Here is a 19,195-nt window from a genome sequence, read left to right on the forward strand (position 1 = left end):
GGGCATCCTCTGGATTGGCCCGCGTTCCCGACGTCAGGCCCGGGCGGCGGGCGCAGGAGGCGCGGGGCTCCGGTGCGCGTGCGCGCCCCGCCTCTGCTGGAGCCAGGCCGCCGCAGGCTCGGCGGGGAGCCGCTAGCAGCTGGAGCGTCAGGTGAGGGGGGGCCCCGACCCAAGGTCACCGGGCTTAGGGGCGGGATCGGGGACCTCCTCGGCTCGGACCCCGGCACGCACCTAGAAGGGTGTGCAACCCGGCACGGGGGAGGGCACGCGGATACCACGCCCTCCACGATCGCAGGCCTGCACCTACCTGCGCGAGAGGGCGAAAGGGGACTTCGTGCAGGATCCCAGCGCCGGTAGCAAGGACCACCCGGAGATCCTGGCTCGAGTATGAGTATGCCGGAGAGAGGACACCGGGTGCCCCCAGCCCCCTGCTAAGCCGGATTAGGGTTTGTCCGCTGGTAAAAGGACTTCTGGGCTCTCATCCGGGTCCCTCCTCCCTGTCCGGGCAGTCTTTCCACACCAATGTGTATTTAGCGGGTCCTCCAGAGCTGCAGCGCCAAGCCGAGGAAGAAACCAAGGCTTTATCGCTGGAGGCTGGGTGGGTGGCTGGGTGAGTCCTGGAGTTGGAGGGTGCCCCTTGGTGCTCAGGGAGACTAATGCCATGGGCCCAAAGAATGCGCCCCCCCCAGTCCCATTTCTTGGGGGCTCACACACACCCTGAGACCCCTGGCAACCGCCTCTGCCTTTTCCATTAAAACTTTATTGCTGTGGTTACTCATATGTCCTGATTATAAATAATCGTGTGAGTTACAGTTTAGGGCAGAATTGAAACAAACACTGAAGCCATTTGGCACCTTTCATCATGCCTCACAGAGACAGGGACACCTGGGTAACAGTATACCCTGGGTTTTGCCTTCCATGGCTCCAGAGGAGCTGGTTTCTCAGTCACGCCCATACCTTTAAAACTGGGTTCTTGTGTTTGGAACTAGACTCCAGCTTTCCCATCCCTGAGGCCACAGGTATATGCACTTAAACCCCTGCAAACCACATGCTTCTTCCTGTTCTCTCTGGCCCACATAGAAAACCACACCTGAAACCCAGTTGGTGTGGCTGGAGTAGCTCAGTGGTGGAGTATGTGCTTAGCATGGAGGCCCTGGGGTCAATCCCCCACACACACACACAAAGAAGAAACACAAAAGCTTTATTGGTGACCTAAGGCCCCTCTCTCACACCCAATCTTTCCCAGGACTCCACCTACCCCAAAGACAGGGGCTTTCTTTCTGGAACCAGCCTAGGGAGCCCCAGCCCATAGCTCCTGAATTAACTTTCCTACTGTTTGCCTCATCCTCAATTCTCTACAAGTTACTTGAGGAAAAGCCCCAGCTCTGTCATCTGGCAAGTCATGATATATGAACCACCAGGTGGAGCCAGAGCATACCTGCTTCCAGTGTTAATTCTGGAGTTTGAAGTGAGACCACAGGTCTTGTCCTAGGGGCACCTAAGGAACTCTGCCTTGGATTGAGCCTTAGGTTTGTGCCAGTCCTGAGAGTGAAGACAAGAGGACATGCCTGCCCAGGGCCCATTCCCTCCTTCTGGTCTATGCTTGGGTAATTAGGTCCCGGATTTTGCTGCCGAGTAGTCCTGGGTCCCAGCTCAGGAGCCAAGGGGCTGAGTCAACAGGGTCAGAGGGAGCTTGAACCAGCTGTGCTATGCATGAGCAGAGGGCCCTCAGGACAGGCAAGGGCAGGGGTCTGAGAATGGGTTGCCCTCCCCATATGGCCACATCCTGGGGAAACAGGACACCAAGAATTCTCAACTTGAACCTCCTGCCCTCACTCTCGGTGTTTTTTGTCAAGGAAGGAAACCAGAAAATTTTATTCATCAGTTTCTTTATTGGGAGGGGGGTTGCAGACAGGGTAGCCCAGGGCCTTGTGTATGCGAGGCAGGTGCTCTGCCACCGACTTACAATCCCCAGCACACGAACTGACCTAAAACTTTGTGAAGGTTAGACACAGGTTGTGTGGGCCTCCACTCGTGCTCTTGGGCTGGCTCTATAATGTTAGCAGTGGCCTGCCAACCTGTGTTTCAGGAGGTGCATCCATCCCATCTGGGGCCAACCCTGGGGAGGCTCGCAGTCCCAGGCCATTTCTCTAGGGAAATGGCCCCGGGGGCTCCTATGCTGCTGCTGCTGCTGCTGCTGCTGGGGCTGCTGCTGCTGCCGCCACTGCCAGGGCTCCCGCCTCGCGCCGCGGGCTGCCCCGCCGCCTGCCGCTGCTACAGCGCCACGGTTGAGTGCGGCGCCCTGCGGCTGCGCGTCGTCCCACTGGGAATCCCCCCAGGGACGCAGGTGGGCACCATGTGGGGCCACCGGGCCTCGGGTTGGAGCAGGCTGCGAGTGCCCATGGGATGGAGGGAGCCTTGTGTGAGCATCCGGGTGGGGTCGGTGGGGCGCCCCAATGGAGCGAGAGACTCCTGCAGTGGGGTAAGATTCGCCCTCCCCCGGCCCGCAGACGCTGTTCCTGCAGGACAACAACATCGCGCGCCTGGAGCCAGGCGCCCTGGCGCCACTCGCCGCCCTTCGCCATCTCTACCTGCACAACAACAGCCTGCGTGCTCTGGAGTCTGGCGCTTTCCGCGCGCAACCGCGCCTGCTGGAGCTGGCCCTCACAGGCAACAGGCTACGTGGCTTGCGGGGAGGGGCTTTTGTGGGCCTAGCCCAGCTGCGTGTACTCTACCTGGCTGGCAACCAGCTGGCGCGGCTGCTGGATTTCACCTTCTTGCACCTGCCGGTGAGAGGCCAAAAGCGCGGGATCTTCTTGTCCTGGCAGTCATCCAGCGCGCTGTAGTAGTTGTTAGGGGAGAAATGTCAACCTAGTCTATAGCTCCCCTGGGCCCTTTTTCCTGATGATCTGCTGTCCCTACTCCAGCGACTGCAGGAGCTGCACCTGCAAGAAAACAGCATTGAGCTGCTGGAGGACCAGGCCCTGGCAGGGCTCTCCTCCCTGGCCCTGCTTGACCTCAGCAGGAATCAACTGGGCACCATCAGCCGTGAGGCCCTGCAGCCCTTGGCCAGCCTGCAAGTCCTGCGCCTCACAGGTAACTCCTCAGGCAAGCGTCTCTAACTGGGCTCAGTGGCATCAGTAGGGAGCAGGCCCAGGTGTGGAGGGGGTCCCTATGATAAACCATTGGGCAGCATTTTGGAGGGCCACATCACCACCCTGCAGTTCTGGTAAAAGGCAGCTGGGAACTCAAGTTCTGATAGATACATAACTTAGGCACCTGCCTAAGACAGAAAAGGTAGGCGATCCAGAATGACTTAACAGAATTGAGGATCTTTCACATTTTGAGGCCAGGAAAGGGCAGGTAGGCGAAAGAGCTGACCAGGATTGGGGGTGTTTCCAGGAGAGGGCATCTGTTTTAAAGTTTCAGTGTTGCTGGAATATCTGTGTGGGCATCATTGAACTAAAGTGGAGTGAAAGGCCTTCCTCATTCCCAGCAACCGGGGTTCAGAGAAGAAACTCCACTGGGGTGGCTATAGGAGGTGGCGTGTGGGCTTCTGCCGGGGCCAGCAGAACCTCAACTGTGTTCTCTGCCTACAGAGAACCCATGGCGCTGTGATTGCGCCCTCCACTGGTTGGGCGCTTGGATCAAGGAGGGGGGTCAGCGACTGTTCAGCACCAGAGACAAGAAGATCACGTGTGCAGAGCCACCGCGTCTGGCACTGCAGAGTCTGCTGGAGGTGTCGGGCAGTAGCCTCATCTGCATTCCTCCCTCTGTGCACGTGGAGCCGCTGGAACTCACAGCCAATCTAGGGGAGGACCTGCGGGTGGCCTGCCAAGCCTCTGGCTACCCGCAGCCCCTGGTGACCTGGAGGAAGGTGCCTCAGCCTCGTGAGGGTCGTCCGCAGGCGCAGGCCCAGCTGGAAGGCGGAGCGCCAGGCCTGGGTGGCCAGGCCGCCCCGGACACCGGCAGCGGGATGCTCTTCCTCACCAACATCACCCTGGCGCACGCGGGAAAGTACGAGTGCGAGGCCGCCAACGCCGGAGGCGCCGCGAGCGTGCCCTTCCGCCTCCTGGTTAATGCGTCCGGGCAGCCGCCACCCGCCACGCCGCCACGCCCCCCAGGCCGCGCCCCGAGGCACGAGGCGGGCAGTATGGCGTTCCGAGCGCTAGGCCTGGCCACGCAGACAGCCATCGCGGCGGCCATCGCGCTACTAGCGCTCACGGCGCTGCTGCTGGCCGCCATGATCTGCAGGCGGCGGCGGAGGAGGAAAAAGGCGGGCGCGCAGGCAGGAGAAGGCGCGCTGTTCGTCAACGACTACTCGGACGGACCCTGCACCTTCGCGCAGCTGGAAGAGCTGCGCGACGAGCGCGGCCACGAGATGTTCGTCATCGACCGCTCTAAGCCCCTATTCGCCGAGGGGCCGCCAGAAGCGCCTACCGAGGGCAGACCGCCAGAAGGGCTGCCCCCCTCACTCCGCCTCCCGTCGCGCGTCGCTTATGAAATCCACTGCTGAGCCGGCGGCGCGCGCCTATGACGCGAGCGCCGTTCATTGGCCCGCGTGGTGCAGCGCATGCTCATCAGTAAAGGTGGAAGCTGCGTTGGAGCACCGAGCTATGGGGCGCCTGCAGACAGAGCAGTGAGGGGCCTTGACCTGGAAGGTCCACTGGCCAGCAGTGCTGGTGGGGTTACGCGGCCAGAGGGAGGGGGCAGCAGGCCAGATGCTAGTTGATTCCCAGTAGTCATGCTGGGGATATAACAGAGGTGGGGAAGTCACACTGGCCAGTTGGAATAGAATAAACAGGCAAAGATTCAAACTCCAGACACACTGCACGTTTGTACCTTGACACCACCCTCCAGCCCCATAGCTGGCTGGCAGGGTGGCTCTGGCGCCAGGGCAGGGAAAACGGCACAGGCCAAAGGCTGCATCAGGGCCTAGGCCTCGCCCCACCTTCAGCCCCACAGTGCTGCACTCTTGGTAAGAAGATGCAAAGGGCCGGAAGTGTCCCTTGGATAACAGCTGGGATCCCAGGTACAGCCACAGAGAGCCAAGTGCAGCTATACTGAGCAGGGTAGTGCAGGCCTGAAATCCAGCACGGGGCCCACAGTCAGCCAGCCATTAGGGAGCAGGTGCAGGGCACTGCAGAAAGCATGGGATGCTTAAAGTGTACCCAGAAGCAAGGCAGACTCTGCAGGAAACCTGAGACCGGTCTTTGTTGTCAGGCCTCCAGCAGAGTCCCAGCAAAAGCTCTTCGCCTGTCTCATCCAAAGCCAGGAGGTCACAGGCTGAAATAGTCTGCAGCTAGTCGCCCATAGATGTCTGTGGTCCAGAGCACATGGGCACGGCCTGAGGCCAGCAACAGCTGGTGCAACTCAGCTTCTACACGGGCAAACTTCTCCTCATTGATGGAGGCTTCCAGAAGGACAGATGCAGGTGGAGGCCAAGGCAGGCCCTCATAGCAATCCACGGGGAAGGGGTGCACCACGGTGCGCAGCTCAGCCTGCACCGCTGAGTCCCGCAGCAGCTCCTTGAGGCCAGCCATGGATAGCGGGTTGCCATAGAGGCCAAGGTAGCGGAGACTGGCACAGCGGGTCAAGGTGGGCAGTGTGGCTACTAGCTGGGCATCAGCAAGCTGGCACTCAGTCAGCTCAAGATGCAGCAGTGTGGCTGCTGCTGCCTGCAACAAACCCTGGAAGGGCACTAGCTGACTTCCTGATAGATCATTACCACTCAGGTCCAGCTTCTTTAGGTGAGCAGCATGGGAGCTCCTTGCTAGGAAGCGCAGGTCCTCAGGCAGCAGAGCACAGAAGGCCAGCTCCAAGCTCTCCAAGGGGCTCTGCAGGGTACTGTGGGGACACAGGGGTCACAGACAAGTAGGCCCGGGGAGTGTCCCCATGGAGGGAAAGGGTAGAGCATTGATGGGGCCCACTCACCTGAGCAGCTGGTCCAGCCTGCCTGAAAGGAGAGAAGAGCCCATGCTGAGCTCCCGAAGACAGATGAAGCGGCCCATCTGGGCCAGGAAGTAGCGGAAGTTGTCCTCACCATCTACAGAGGGCTGCCTTGAGTCCCCATGCACATAGTGTAGTCGCAGGCTGGCCAGGTGCTGGAAGCGAGCCACATGAGGGATGATGACAGACAGGCCACGCAGGCCCAAATTGTTGAAGCGGAGGTCCACTCGGCGCAGGCAGCCTGCGTCCAGAAGCTGCAACAGGGCCACAGTGTTGCGCATGGGCAGGTCCTCAGCCCGGAGGTCCCGGCAGCATAGCCGCAGAGGGCTACCTACGCTGCTTCGGAGAGCCTCACGCAGGAATGAATAGGAGGCCCGGTTCACCCGAAGGTCCACACGAACCTCCACAGGGATAGGGGCTGGTCCAGGTTCAGCAGTCCTGCTCTGTTGCTGGGCAATGCATGTGCGGGCCACAGCTGCTGTGCAGTCCCACATGCTCATAGTACCAGGGTCCTGTTCCACACCATCATCCAAGAGACCAGTCATGTCCAGCACCCGCAGTGTGTGCTTCCTAGAAGTAGGGATGGCCTGAGATGGGATGAGAGAGCAGGGCCTACAACCCCTCCCAGGCACTTTGGGACAAGAACAACAGTCTGCTGCCACACAGAGCTCTTGGAACTTCGCACCCCAACCTATGCTCTCCTCAGGGAACCCTCTTTGTAACTCCAGGCCTGAAGTCCCCACAGGTAAGTCCATACCTACAGAGGGAATGTGTGCCAGCTTCAGCTTCTGGGGTGTGGAACCGAGCAGTCAGCCCCAGGATTACAGCTTGCATGCTCTCAGTGCTAGGTCGCTCCTGCAGCAATGCCCGGCTACAGTGAGCACATTCCTGCAACAACTGCTGGAAGCTGAGCAGTGGGAAAGGCCATGTGTGCACCAGCTCACGCAGTACCACAGTCTTCTTGTCCATGAAGGCCACCTTGAATAGCAGGGGAAAGAGCTCTCGGGGCAGCAGAGGCAGGGCCTGGCAGGCAGCTGGCTGGCACTGGAGCACCTGCCGAGTGCTCAGGAACACAAGTGTGTGCATGGCGCTGGGCCGTGCAGGCAGCCACCTGCAGGAGAGGAGCTTCTGTGAAGAAAATCCTAGAATACCACTAGGTAATATCCACTCTATACACCAGTGGTGAGAAAGCCCAATATGGTGCCCAACTGGAGCAGACAGTGGAGAACAGTGACACAGAGAAGTACCCACTTAGGTACCTGGCACTGGCTGGGCAGAGTGGACCAGGGACAAGGCCACACCCCAGGCCCCAAACTCCAGAAGCAAAAGGCTTTGTTAGGAAAACAAAGCATCGTAGTACATAAATAATGTGTCACCACTGAGTTTACTTATGCTTCTACAGATGGTTACTGCTCTGCAGAGGCCCCATTGGCCCCAAATCACAAAGCTGTTTCAGAAATCCTACCTCAAAAGTAGAATAGAGCCCAGGCCCCTCCCTGTAGCCCGTTGTCAGCCTGCAGCAGATGGAGTTCTCCCAAGGGGGCCTGCAGCCCCCTCACAGCTCCCTCCCTCATCTTCCTCACAGATGTATTTGAGGGCTGCTCTCAGATTCCACAAAGCACAGACACAGCTTAATAACATCAGGGCTTAAAAGATTAAAACCTGGGAAACAGAGTTAAAATGACATGGCCCGGGACCAAGGCCCTCAACGTTAGCCCAAGGGATAATTACTGTTTTCTGGGATGTCACCAGGGATGGAAACCCCCGAGAAAAAGCAAGTCTCACCTTCTGTGACCCTTGCCACCTGTCTAAGCATCTCTCTTCTTCCCTGAGGAATCAACGTGGAGAGAAACCAAGGATTCAAAAAGGCCCAAGCCTGAGCTTGCTCAAATGAGGCACAAACAGCACACAAGCTAAGATGCATGCAAAAGACCCGAGGTTGCAGAATATCTGCGATACAAGGGCTCGGCCCTGCTTCCTGTGGGCCAGCCACCTTACCCTGAACCCCCTCCTACAGTTAGGAAAGCTAAGGCCTAGGCCTTGACCAAGGTCACAGCTCAGGAAAGGGACAGAGAGGATTCCAGCCACAGGGCCTTGAGCTTACTGACCTCTCGAGGCCAAGCCCTTCAGGAGCCACTTCTGGGAAACCCCGTATGCCCACCCTCGGCTTGGCGCTCCCGTGCACAAATCTCGCGAGGACGATGCATACCTCGGTGACAAGACAGACGGAATAAGCACCTGTCGCAAAAGGAAACGAAGGCAGCCGACCTGGCCGCGCGGAGAAGAGTCTCTACGCGATGCCCCCGTTCGTCCGGCGCTGGAACAAGCGCAAAAGGCCCCTGTCGGGCTCCTACGGAACCTCAACCTGACGACCCTCCGCCGCCCGAGCAGGTCTGTTCCCCCAGGCCTGGCGAGTCCCAGGCGACCCCGAGGCCGTTCTCATGGCGTAGGGGTCTCCCGGGCCGTTCCCGCCCCCAGCGGCACCGCCCAGGCTCACAAGCGCCAGCCCTCGCCTCCCCGGCACGAGCGCCCGGCGCTACGCCCCTTTGTCCAGTCAGTCCAGTCGACGCGCCGCATCACTTTGGTCCAAGCCCGGCGGCCCGCGCTCATCGGCCCCAGAACCACCACCACCACAGTCTCCAACCCCACCTCGGCTGTCCACTGGCCCCGCCCAGCTCCGCGGCGCGCGGCGATGACGTCGACACAACCCATTGGTCGATCCTACAGAGCCCGGCGCATTGGTCATCCGTCCCAGCGGCCCCGCCCCAGCCCTGCCGCGCAGCCCCATTGGCTGGTAGACCGACGTCGCTGTTGTGGCGGGAAGATTCGCAGGACGCGGGACTGGATCCCTATGGAGCGGCTGCGGGACGTGCGGACGCGACTACAGGAGTGGGAGCGCGGGTTCAGGCGGCAGCACCGGCGGCGGCCCGGCCAGGTACGAGCTGTAGTGGGAGGGGAGAGCTGTAGAGGGTGCAGCCTCCGTTTGACACGTTCCCTTCACAGGAAGACGTGGAGGCGGCGCCCGAGGACGTCCGCGGTGAGCAGTGCGATGCCGGGAACCGCGGAGCGCGGGACGGCCTGCTGGGGAACGGGGGAGCGAGGTGATGCGGACCCCGCCCTGATCCCGACTCCCGTCCTCCCACCCACCCAGCTCTCTACCGGGAGTACCGCGCCCTAAAGCAGTCGGTGGTCCATGCCGGCGGCGGGCTCCGCAGCTCCGAGCCGTCGCTCCCAGCGGAGGAGGTACCTGAGCCCGTGACCCCAACCTGCCGGTCAGCTTCCTGTATTGCCGGGTGTTGGGAGCCAAGAGCAATCTCAGCCAAGCCTCCGGAGCATAGAACTTGGGCGGAGGATAGAGCCACACCTTCCTGCTGGGGGTGGGTGTTGCAGACACCTCAACCAGCCTTTTTCTGGTCTGGACCCCTACTTCCTCCTCCTGAAGGTTCTGGAGGACAGCTGCTGGGGACCCCACCTGAATCGGGCAGCAACCCAGAGTCCACAACCTACTCCACAGATGAGCCCGCGGGGATCTGTGCAGGACTATGGAAAGAGGCTCAAGGCCAATCTCAAGGTCATACTACAGGTGAAAAGCGAAAGTGGGCTGCAATACATTCGAGCTGGGCCTAGAGGTGCCCTAGAGCCAGAGGCAGGCCTTTGTGTCCACCTTTCCACACTATGTGCAGGCACAGGCAGGGCCCCTGTGTTGGTTAGGGCTTGACTCAAAGATAGCCTTTACCCTCAGTCTTGTTCCACAGTCAGGTTTGTGCATCTTACCTTGCGCTGTCATTGAGACTGGGGTCTCTTATCCTCCCTGTCCCAGGCTGAGCCAACACTGGGCCGCAGACTCCAGCCTCCACGAAGACCCTTGTCTAAGATGCCCACCACAGGTCCACCCAGCCCAAGGACTGCCCCCACTTCTCCAGAAGAAGTCAGTGGTGGCACACTACCCCAGCCATCTGAGCCCAAGCGAAGTCCAGGCCGGCTCCAGCAGCTTCGGGCATCTCTGAGACTGCGGCTGGGCTCCCTAGACCCTGGCTGGCTTCAGCGGTGCCACAGTGGACCCTTAGATTTTCTGAAGCCCCCCAGTGCCTGCAGTCCTGGCCTGGGTAGAAAGGAGTCACAACACCTGACGTCGGGAGAGTTTCTTGTCTTTGGTCCCAATACTTGCTCTGAGGAATTCTCACAAGGTCCAGAGACTCCAGCCCCACAGGCAGCCCAAAATGATATGGGGAGCCCTCAGCCCAGCAACCCTCAAGGCAAGAAGCCAAAGTGGAGTGAGAATGGAGGGAGCCCTGTGCAGTCCCAGCAGGACATCAGCCAAACAGGACCCTTGTCTGAGGGGACAGGGGCTGTAGCACTTGAAGAAGACCTTCCAGGGCAACCTGTACAGGCCCAGCCATCTCAGCCCCGTAGCAGTTCCTCAAGTCCATCTAGGAGAAAGAAGCCTAAGGGGATGGCCCATACGTTGTCCCGTAGACCAGCTATCCAGGACAGAAGTAACTATGTCCGGCTCAACATGAAGCACAAACGTTATGTGTGGGGTGGGGCCCTTCGAGGTAGGCTCCTCCGCAGGCAGGTGAGATGGGCATAGCAGGACAAGGGTGGGCCTTCCCCATACCTCTCCCATCTCCCTTTTACGTGATTCTCTCTTGTGCGCTCTCCTCAGGCATGGAAACAGAAGTGGCAGAAGAAAGGGGAGTGTTTTGGGGGGGGTGGGGCCAGACCCCCAGCCAAGGATTCTTGTTTCCAGTCTGGGCCGTTTGGCCGCTGGGTTCCCCAGTGCTCCAAGCCAGGTGAGGCCTCCACCCTGATAAGTGGGAGGGACCAGTGCTGAGCAGGGAGGACTGAGCCCCTTTGGGAGGCACTTCTACTCAAATAATGCCCTGTCATCTCCTCACCCTTGGCCCAGGCCCCACTCTGACCCTTCAGAAGGAGATTGGCAAGAACAGGGACAACATGCAGTCCTTTCCCACTTTGGAAGAAGCAGCCTGGAGAACAGACACTGCTTGCTGCCACCTCCCCAGTGAGTCAGGGGAGGAGGGTGGTTATACCCAGTGGCCTCTGTGCCAGGCTGTTTCAGTGCAGCCTGGAGCCCCCAAAATACCTTCTCTCGTCTGCCCAGTTGGTGAGAACACAGGACTTGCTGGGCCTGAGCTACAGGTGTGTTCCCCATCCCAGCACCCCCCAGTGCTACCACTCTACCCACCAGGGCCCTCGGGACAGGTAGCAGGTGAGCAGAAACTTACTGTACCAGAGCCTTTACCTCTGGGTGGGGAGACTTTGGAGGCCTTACTGACCAACACCTGTGTCCACAGAGACACCAGCTGAGGTGTTCCAGGCCCTGGAGCAACTAGGGTACCGAGCCTTCCGCCCAGGGCAGGAGCATGCAGTCATGCGGATCCTGTCCGGTGAGTGTGGCCACTGGGGACTGGTTCTAGCCTTTGGACACAGCCTTGCAACTGCCTCTTGTCTGGCCTAGGCATCTCCACACTGCTGGAGCTACCTACAGGTGCTGGTAAGTCCCTGTGCTACCAGCTTCCTGCCCTGCTGTGCGCCCGCCGCAGCTCCTGCCTCACACTGGTGGTCTCCCCACTCCTGTCGCTCATGGATGACCAGGTGTGTGGGTCAAGTGTTGGGAACCAAAGCCTCTGGTGCCCTGGGGTTGCTTTCTGTTCCCTGAACACCAGGAGCTACAAGGTGTTCTGCTCACCTGTGCCCAAGGGTAACAGGGCCTGACCCCCAACACCCACCATCAGGCCCCTGAGCTTCAGGGCCCTAGGCCCAGGGCTCTCTTACAGACCCTCCCAAAGCTTGGAAGTAAAAGTGGCCCAAAAGATGGGTGCATTTTGGGGTGGTGGCCCACAGCCTCAGCTGAGGATTCTTGGTTTTGGTGTGGGGTAATTTGGCTGGGCATCACAGTGTCCCCAGCCAAGTGAGACCACTGCCCTAGGGAATGGGCAGGGCCAATGCCTTTATCCCAGAACCCAGGATCTGGTGCTTCTCCCAGGGAGCCTGTTGAGTACCTGCAGAATTCAGGGGAGAGCCAGGATTGGACTCGGCCTGTAACAGCACTGCCTCTATCTGCAGATGTCCAGCCTGCCCCCATGTCTCAAGGCAGCCTGCCTCCACTCAGGCATGACCAAGAAGCAGCAGGAGTCTGTTCTGCAGAAGGTCAGGGTATCCCATGGATGGGGGTCTGTGGGTAGTCATCTGGGTAGTGCCCCTAACCCTGATGCCTTCAGGTGCAGGCAGCCCAGGTGAATGTGCTGATGCTGTCCCCAGAGGCACTGGTTGGGGCTGGGACTGGCGGCCCTGCCAGCTTCCTCCAGGCCTCCCAGCTGCCCCCCATGGCCTTTGCTTGCATTGATGAGGCCCACTGCCTCTCTCAGTGGTCACACAATTTCCGGCCTTGCTACCTGCGCATCTGCAAAGTGAGTCAAGGGGGGGGTCAGGGTGGCTGGTGGATGGATAAGGGCCCCATGGGCTGGGTGGCCTCACCATCACCCTTCCCTTCTGATGCAGGTACTTCGGGAACACATGGGTGTACGCTGTTTCCTGGGTCTCACAGCCACAGCCACACGCAGCACTGCTCGTGATGTAGCCCAGCACCTGGGTGTAGCCGAGGAGCTTGGCAGGGGTGGGCCAGCCCCCATCCCTGCCAACTTGCACCTGTCTGTGTCTGTAGACAGGAACCCACACCAGGTAGGTGTGCACATAGCAGGGTCCTGGGCAGAGAGCCCACATCCTGCCTGCCCAGTGACCACTGCTCCCTGCCAGGCTCTGGTGACGCTGCTGCAGGGTGACCGCTTTCGTGCCCTGGATTCAATCATCATTTACTGCAACCGACGGGAGGACACAGAGCGAGTTGCTGCCCTTCTCCGAACCTGCCTGTATGCAGGGCAGGACCCAGGCTCTAGAGGTAGGGCACCACAGGGTAGGCCCCAGGGCCACCCCGTGTGCCAGCCCTGATGCCTCCAGCCATCTCTCCATCTTCCCCAAGGTCATGCCCCAGAGACTGTAGCTGCAGCTTATCATGCTGGCATGTGCACCCGGGAGCGGCAGCGAGTGCAGCGGGCCTTCATGCAAGGCCATCTGCGGGTGGTGGTGGCCACCGTGGCCTTTGGCATGGGACTAGACAGGACAGATGTGCGGGCCGTGCTGCACCTGGGGATGCCCCCAAGCTTTGAGAGCTACGTGCAGGCTGTGGGCCGTGCTGGACGTGATGGGCAGCCTGCCCATTGCCACCTCTTCCTACAGCCCCAGGTTGGCACCCTGCCATCCCTCACACCAGGCCAGCCCCTCGTGCCCTGGCCACACACAGACTCATAGCTCTTCTTCTACAGGGCAAGGACCTGCAGGAGCTGCGTAGGCACGTGCACGCCAACGGTGCCGATTTCTTGGCCCTGAAAAAGCTGGTACAGCGCCTGTTTCCACCCTGCTCCTGTACCCCACAGCCTCCAGAGCAGGAAGGAGGCAGGAATGGGATGAGGCCCACAGCTGGGGCACCCCCGCAGGAGGCCAAGCAGCACAGTGGCCACTCAGCAGCCCCAGTGCGGGGACATGTCTGCCCTGGGCATGCACGAGCACTCCCAATACAGCAAACAGTGCAGGCCCTGGACATGCCAGAAGAGGGTAAGGGCCGGGAAGAAGGGGGAGGGGGGCTGTCCCCACACCACCTGAGCCCACTCCCCCCTACAGCCATCGAGACCCTGCTGTGCTACCTGGAGCTGCATCCCCGGCACTGGCTGGAGCTGCTGCCAACCACCTATTCCCGTTGTCACCTGCGCTGCCCTGGGGGCCCCACCCAGCTCCAGGCACTGGCCCACAAGTGAGTACACAGCACCCCAGGTCAGGGATATGGACAGAGGGCCAGGGATGCTAGTCACATGCCCCTTTCCTCTGGAGCACAGGTGTCCTCTTGCAGCTGCATGCTGGGCCAGGTGGCCACCTGAGGACATGGGGCCAGGCAGCTCCATGGAATTTGATGTGGTAGAGCTGGTGAACTCGATGGGCTGGGAGCTGGCATCGGTGCAGCAGGCTCTCCGTCAGCTGCAGTGGGACCCAGAGCCCAGGACAGGTGTGCATGCCCCTACTCCCCCACCTGACTGCCTGCCGCCCATCCACCCTCCCACCCATCCACCCTACATCTGGTGCACTCTGGCAGGTGTGCTGCGGGGAACAGGGGTGATTGTGGAGTTCAGGGAGCTGGCGTTCCACCTGCGCAGCCCTGGTGATCTGACTGCTGAGGAGCGGGACGAGGTGTGCGACTTTCTATTCAACCGTGTGCAGGCCCAAGAGCGCAAGGCCCTGGCACATCTGCGCCGAATGTCTGAGGCCTTTCACAGGTAGGAAGTGGGTGAGCAGGTGCTGGGACCATCCACTCTGTCCCCATGGGCAGTCTCGATAGGTTCCTCTCACCCCTGCACCCCAGTGTGGCCTTCCCCAGCTGTGGGCCCTGCCTCGAGCAGCCTGACATGGATCGCAGTGCCCAGCTGAAGGCCCTACTCAGCTGCTACTTCGAGGAAGAGGAAAGGGAAGAGGGAGGGATAGAGGAGCAGGGCCCAGAGCCTGGGCAGGTCCAGGTGAGTATAGCCCCTCTGGGGTGATCTCCAAAGCCAAGGATGGTGTCACACCCATATCCCTGATTTGGACAGTTCACACCCCTACCTAGCCTGTCCAAAGGCTTGGCTATGTTGGACGTGGTTCTGTGGAAGCTCAGGAAGTCTGATGTGCTTGTCCACCCACAGCTTCAGGACTGGGAGGACCAGGTCCGCCATGACATCCGCCAGCTCCTGTCCCTGAGGCCAGAAGAGAGGTTTTCCAGCAGGGCCGTGGCTCGTATCTTTCATGGCATTGGTGAGGGCTCCAGGGGCTGCCTGGTGCAGACAGGGCTAGGGACAGGAACCAGCCCACCTTAGGTCTGTGTCTTTCTGCTCCACCACAGGAAGCCCTCGATACCCAGCCCAGGTATATGGGCAGGACCAGCGCTTCTGGAGAAAGTACCTACATCTGAGTTTCCATGCCCTGATGCGACTGGCCACAGAGGAGCTCCTACTGGTTGGCCGATGACTGCCCTGCTCACAAGGCTGCTGCCCCCATGTAGGACAGGTAGACACGTGGCCACTCCTCAAGGCAGCAGTGCAGCTGTCAATGATCAACACAGTTCCGAAATCTGCCAGCAAGTGAATTGTGACAAAGAGGTTCCAAAATGCAGAATAAAAGAGGTTTGAGTTGTTTTCTTGGGCCCTCCTTTCCAGCAAGGCAGCCCTTAGTCTGAGGACAACTGTGCCTCACATACTGCAGACACATTCAGGCTAAAGGCACACTCGGCTTTATTGACAGTCCTACCGCCCAGTTCAGGCCAGGGTGCTGGGTGCCAGGCTGAGGTCCAAAAGGGGCACTGCTGAGAGCACAAGAAAGACGGTGAAGCAGGAATGTGGGCCCAAACCATCAGCCAGCATTCCAGCCAGGGCACCCATCAACAACTTGCCCAGCAGCTCCAGAGTGGCCAGGAGGCTATAGTGCGTTGCCTGGGGATGGGGTGTATGGTCAGAGCCTCAGGCCTTCCCAGCTCCTGGGTGTCCCTGCCACATCCACTCACCTGAAGGGCCCTGGGTGCCAGCTGGCTGCAATGCATCATCACAGTGAAGGTGGCAGTGGTGACCAGGCCCCCCAGGAAGTGCTGTAGACACAGGCTCAGCAAGGCTGCTCCTGAGAGAGGAGAGGTCAGCAGGGCCCAGAACTCCTGGACCCTCCACCCCCAAAGCCAGCCCCTCACCTCTTAGGAGTGTGTCAGGGCCCACACCGGCCCCTGGAGTGTCCAGGTAGAAGAGCAGGGCAGTCTGGCAGGCCAAGCCCCCAAGGCGGAGCTGCAACACTGACCTCAACAGAAGGAGTGGCTCCCTGGGGTTGGGGTGGGAGTGGGGAGGTTATAGGTCAGAGGATCTAGGACAGGGCCAGGGGTGAGGAGGGGGCAGAGCAGGGCAGGCTAAAGAGGGCTTACCAACGCCTGGCCAGTAGGGCTCCACCCAAGGAGGATCCAGTGATAGAGCAGGCCACAGCACCCAAGCCATTCCAGAGTCCCAGCTCTGGGGCAGAAGCACCATGGTCCAGTAGGAGGAGCGGAAATAGGCTGCCAGCGCCCTGCTCACCTGCAGGAGAAGCAGCAATCCCCATGCCTGCCCCTACTTCTCTTCTCCCCACCTGGGCCCCATGCCCTGCCCCCATTATCCTGGGCTACAGGTGCTGGGAGAGAAATGCACTGGGCATTTGGTGGAGCCCAGGGTCAGCAGAAAACAACACCAGAGCAACTCAAGGGGCTAGGAATCGGGCTGGAGCTGAGGGAGGACAAGAGACAAGGCCAGGTTGCAGAACCCTGGGTGCTGCGATCAAGGCTGGGTTCTGGAGCCAGCCCAAGAAAGAGGGCGGCCCCTTAAGTGGGTCCCAGAAGCCTCGGGGACCCACCTGGAGCTATCCCTGAGGCCCCGGTCCTGTTGTTGCCTGGTTTGAGGCTTAACTCACCCAGCTTGTAGGTGAGCACAAAGCCTGCTGTCCACAGGGTCTCAGGAGCAGCCAGCAAATCCTGCAGGTGTGGGGTGTGCTCTGAGGGCTGAGGCCATGGTAGCTGGTGCAGCGCTGGTGCAGTCCAGGCCAGTGCAGCGGCCAGCCAGTAGGTGGCAGCCAGGAGCACAAAGACCAGTGGCCAAGATAGAGTGGGCCAGAGAACCAGCAGTCCGCCCCCAGCCAGCGCTGCCCCCAGCTTGTAAGCGACCACCTGCACGGTGTTGCCGGGTCCCAGCTCGGCTGGATCCAGGAGCTGGACGGCCAGTGTATCCAGGGCTACGTCCTGCACAGCCGCACCAAGGTTCAGCAACAGCAGCAGCCCCATCACGGTGGCGGGCAGCGCGTCCTGGCTGGCTTGGTTGGGAGGCAGTGCGGCCAGCAGCCCACATACTAGGCCTAGAGCCGCTGTGCTGAGCGTCAGCCAGGTCCGCGGGGAGCCCCGTCTGTCCACCAGTGGGGCCCACGCCAGCTTGAACAGCCATGGTGCATACAGACCTTTGGCTAGACCCACGCGCGTCAGGGAGAGGCCGCGGGCCCGCAGCAGGATCGGCAGCAGGCTCGACTGCAGCCCATAGGGCAGGCCCTGCACCAAGTAGAGACTGGCCAGCGGCAGCAGCTTTCCGTGCATGGTCAGTGTCAGAAGGGCCCGGGCGGGCTCAGGCCGGGAGCAAGGCCCCGGTGGGGTCTGACACGGCATTGTCCCATCCGCACCGGGTCAGGGGCAGGATAAGCTGGGGCCCGGAAGCGCGCGTTGAGGTCCTGGGGTTGTCGATACCCCAAAAGAACCAAAGCTGGGACAAAGCAGCCAGGAAGAACCAGGACCTCCACCCCGCAGGAGCGCAGGCTCCCGCAGCCCGCGGCTCCCAGCGTGCTTGGCGCGGGGCGGGGCCTGGGGAGGCGAGTAGGCCCCTCTGGGCTGGGCCTCGCGGCGCCTCCTCCACGGTACCCCCAGCTCCGCACCGCTGTCCCGGGCGAGCCTTGTAGTCCCCCCGAGCCGGAGCGGAGTGTGGACGCAAACCGTGGGCGAGAAGCCGCAGAAGCCCCGCGGCCGCCCGTGCCCCGCTCTGGAAAGCCGCGTGAGCCACTGAGATCCTGACAGGCCCAGAGCGTCGGCTCTCTGGCTCCCAGGCGCCCCTGGTGGCCAGCCTGAGCAGGGCAGCCCGTTAGCCCCAGATCATGATGTGCAGGAATCCGTGGTGGCCTCCACTGCCAGGGGGCTGGCCTCCAATATAGGAATCATCCTCTCCGCTCAGTGGTCACTAGCCCTGCCCCTCCCCCTATTATCTGCTCCGGTCTATAAGTACCTCCCAGTATCCAGCCCCCTTGGAGAAGTGACCTGTCTACTCTGTTTCTACCTCTGGTACTCCGCTGTGCTTGTGGCTTCAGCCCTCTCCCCAAGGTACTAGCCACCGAGGGCCACGGAAGGCGGGGGGTCTTATGTGAAAGGTCAGGGCCAAGGCTCAACCAGAAGGACACAGTCAACCACACTGCCCATACCCTCTGCTCCTGCCCCGCAATGAGGAGAGCCTGACCAATCAGGCCCAACCCTTCCTGACCCTGATCCTAAAGGGGAGACCCCAGTGCAGTCTCTCCTGCCCAGAGCTGTGCCCTCAGGGGATAAGGAAGCCAGGATGAGGCTGAGAAATGAGGCCTTGGTTTAAGAACCATCTCCAGCCTGGGCGTGGTGGCCTGTAATTCCAGCAACTCTGGAAGCCAGCAGCAGTAGGATGGCAAGTTTTGAGACCAGCTTCAGCAAGACCCTATCTCAAAATTAAAAAAAAAAAAAAAAAGACTGGGGATTGACCCTGGGTTCCATCCCCGGTACCCTCCCCGCCCCCCCCCCAAAAAAAAAGTCTCAAAGTCTGTGTATCTCTGCATGTAAGAAGGACAGCCAGCTTATGTCCGTGGCTTCTGAATCACTAGTGTCCTGTCACTTCCAGAGTCTTGGAGCCCAAATTTTCTCATCTATAAAATGGGACTACCATGCCTACCTCAGAGGAACATTGTTGCAGATCAAATATGATCCACAGCTGTTTGCAGGGTGCACCCAACAGGCCCTCCATCCCATGTCTCAGAGGCAAGGACGCGGGACTTCCTCAAGGTACTCTTCCCTCAGCATCCCTTTTCTGCCTCCAGGCCTCCAAGTCAAGAGGGCTACATTTGCACTAGGATCTCCCCCTCCTCCTGCAGAACCCAGGTGGGCACTGCCACCTTGAGCCCTGTCACTCCCCAGTAGGAGGGAGCCCAGCCAGCCCCCTCCTGCGGGCAGGGGAAGAGTAGGGGTGAAGTACACACCTTTTTTCTTCTTCAGAAAAGGCTACTTTTTCTGATGGGGGTTCTCTGGTGCCACTGCCCCTGTGATTCACTATCAAGTCTCATCTCCTCCCTGACGGATCTGGGGCTGCCCCAGGAGGCACAGGTGGCCTGTCCTTACTGGTACCATCATCTGATTTTTATGTGACTTGTCAGACGAAGGGAATGGAGAGCCAGCCCACTGAGGTGCTGTCCCTAGGACTAGCAGGTGGACACTAGACAGGAGGGTCCTTCTCTGGGAGCCCACCCTGACCACTGCTCCTGAAGATGGGCCCTGGTATCCCTTACGTGGGGTCCCCAAGCCTGCACTGAAGGTAGTCGGGGCAGCCAAAGGTGGAGTCATCACCCAGGGAAGTGGGGCTCACCCCTC

At 60.3% G+C, this 19,195-nt stretch overlaps 4 protein-coding genes across 12 annotated transcripts; 2 read left to right on the forward strand and 2 right to left on the reverse strand.

The window, feature by feature from the left end:
- Nucleotides 1–12: 12 nt before the first annotated feature.
- Nucleotides 13–4,822, forward strand: Lrrc24 (leucine rich repeat containing 24). The gene is made up of 5 exons (XM_005316020.5): nucleotides 13–151; nucleotides 2,090–2,347; nucleotides 2,511–2,789; nucleotides 2,928–3,096; nucleotides 3,600–4,822. The coding sequence occupies exons 2-5, from the start codon at nucleotides 2,159–2,161 to the stop codon at nucleotides 4,514–4,516; spliced, it is 1,554 nt and encodes a 517-aa protein (XP_005316077.2). The 5' UTR covers nucleotides 13–151; nucleotides 2,090–2,158; the 3' UTR covers nucleotides 4,517–4,822.
- On the reverse strand, nucleotides 4,812–8,661 carry Lrrc14 (leucine rich repeat containing 14). Of its 2 annotated transcripts, XM_078016455.1 has the most exons (6): nucleotides 8,447–8,661; nucleotides 8,159–8,266; nucleotides 6,707–7,060; nucleotides 6,351–6,519; nucleotides 5,935–6,203; nucleotides 4,812–5,847 (listed from the first exon to the last, which is right to left on the reverse strand). In XM_078016455.1, the coding sequence occupies exons 1-6, from the start codon at nucleotides 8,659–8,661 to the stop codon at nucleotides 5,280–5,282; spliced, it is 1,683 nt and encodes a 560-aa protein (XP_077872581.1). In that variant the 3' UTR covers nucleotides 4,812–5,279. The 2 variants fall into 2 exon arrangements, with proteins under 2 accessions (XP_077872581.1, XP_021578775.3); XM_021723100.3 differs by having other exon boundaries at nucleotides 5,935–6,519.
- Nucleotides 8,642–15,185, forward strand: Recql4 (RecQ like helicase 4). 6 transcript variants are annotated; one of them, XM_078016443.1, is made up of 22 exons: nucleotides 8,642–8,884; nucleotides 8,953–8,986; nucleotides 9,101–9,192; nucleotides 9,392–9,532; nucleotides 9,770–10,525; nucleotides 10,616–10,742; nucleotides 10,859–10,972; nucleotides 11,072–11,179; nucleotides 11,265–11,357; nucleotides 11,429–11,565; nucleotides 12,037–12,120; nucleotides 12,192–12,380; nucleotides 12,472–12,651; nucleotides 12,727–12,868; nucleotides 12,950–13,212; nucleotides 13,293–13,581; nucleotides 13,648–13,777; nucleotides 13,860–14,026; nucleotides 14,114–14,294; nucleotides 14,381–14,531; nucleotides 14,697–14,805; nucleotides 14,894–15,185. In XM_078016443.1, the coding sequence occupies exons 1-22, from the start codon at nucleotides 8,642–8,644 to the stop codon at nucleotides 15,016–15,018; spliced, it is 3,855 nt and encodes a 1,284-aa protein (XP_077872569.1). In that variant the 3' UTR covers nucleotides 15,019–15,185. The 6 variants fall into 6 exon arrangements, 5 of the variants coding, with proteins under 5 accessions (XP_077872569.1, XP_077872568.1, XP_077872570.1 ...); XM_078016442.1 differs by having other exon boundaries at nucleotides 13,293–13,777; XM_078016444.1 differs by having other exon boundaries at nucleotides 9,464–9,532; nucleotides 13,293–13,777.
- Slc33a2 (solute carrier family 33 member 2) lies at nucleotides 14,982–17,635 on the reverse strand. 3 transcript variants are annotated; one of them, XM_078016456.1, is made up of 5 exons: nucleotides 16,471–17,634; nucleotides 15,953–16,100; nucleotides 15,728–15,852; nucleotides 15,551–15,660; nucleotides 14,982–15,121 (listed from the first exon to the last, which is right to left on the reverse strand). In XM_078016456.1, exons 1-5 carry the CDS (start codon nucleotides 17,207–17,209, stop codon nucleotides 15,104–15,106), a joined length of 1,140 nt encoding a protein of 379 aa, XP_077872582.1. In that variant the 5' UTR covers nucleotides 17,210–17,634; the 3' UTR covers nucleotides 14,982–15,103. The 3 variants fall into 3 exon arrangements, with proteins under 3 accessions (XP_077872582.1, XP_021578814.1, XP_005316080.1); XM_021723139.3 differs by lacking the exon at nucleotides 14,982–15,121 and adding an exon at nucleotides 15,159–15,349 and having other exon boundaries at nucleotides 16,471–17,635; XM_005316023.5 differs by lacking the exon at nucleotides 14,982–15,121 and adding an exon at nucleotides 15,265–15,479.
- Between the last annotated feature and the right edge of the window lie 1,560 nt (nucleotides 17,636–19,195).

Source organism: Ictidomys tridecemlineatus, chromosome 7 (assembly GCF_052094955.1).
Source record: "Ictidomys tridecemlineatus isolate mIctTri1 chromosome 7, mIctTri1.hap1, whole genome shotgun sequence".
In the NCBI taxonomy this organism is placed as follows: domain Eukaryota; kingdom Metazoa; phylum Chordata; class Mammalia; order Rodentia; family Sciuridae; genus Ictidomys; species Ictidomys tridecemlineatus.

Coding starts and splice junctions, on each gene's coding strand:
- Lrrc24 (XM_005316020.5), top strand. CDS start 2,159: ATGGCCCCGGGGGCTCCTATGCTGCTGCTGCTGCTGCTGCTGCTGGGG. Junction 2,348..2,510: donor GAATCCCCCCAGGGACGCAG/GTGGGCACCATG, acceptor CCCGGCCCGCAG/ACGCTGTTCCTGCAGGACAA. Junction 3,097..3,599: donor GCAAGTCCTGCGCCTCACAG/GTAACTCCTCAG, acceptor CTCTGCCTACAG/AGAACCCATGGCGCTGTGAT.
- Recql4 (XM_078016442.1), top strand. CDS start 8,642: ATGACGTCGACACAACCCATTGGTCGATCCTACAGAGCCCGGCGCATT. Junction 10,526..10,615: donor GTAGGCTCCTCCGCAGGCAG/GTGAGATGGGCA, acceptor CGCTCTCCTCAG/GCATGGAAACAGAAGTGGCA. Junction 12,869..12,949: donor GCAGGACCCAGGCTCTAGAG/GTAGGGCACCAC, acceptor ATCTTCCCCAAG/GTCATGCCCCAGAGACTGTA.
- Lrrc14 (XM_021723100.3), bottom strand. CDS start 8,661: ATGGGTTGTGTCGACGTCATCGCCGCGCGCCGCGGAGCTGGGCGGGGC. Junction 8,267..8,446: donor GGAGGCGAGGGCTGGCGCTT/GTGAGCCTGGGC, acceptor CGCTTGTTCCAG/CGCCGGACGAACGGGGGCAT. Junction 7,061..8,158: donor CCGTCTGTCTTGTCACCGAG/GTATGCATCGTC, acceptor CCTCTCCTGCAG/GTGGCTGCCTGCACGGCCCA.
- Slc33a2 (XM_005316023.5), bottom strand. CDS start 17,209: ATGCCGTGTCAGACCCCACCGGGGCCTTGCTCCCGGCCTGAGCCCGCC. Junction 16,101..16,470: donor TGTGCTCACCTACAAGCTGG/GTGAGTTAAGCC, acceptor CTTCTCCTGCAG/GTGAGCAGGGCGCTGGCAGC. Junction 15,480..15,550: donor TGGCACCCAGGGCCCTTCAG/GTGAGTGGATGT, acceptor CCCCATCCCCAG/GCAACGCACTATAGCCTCCT.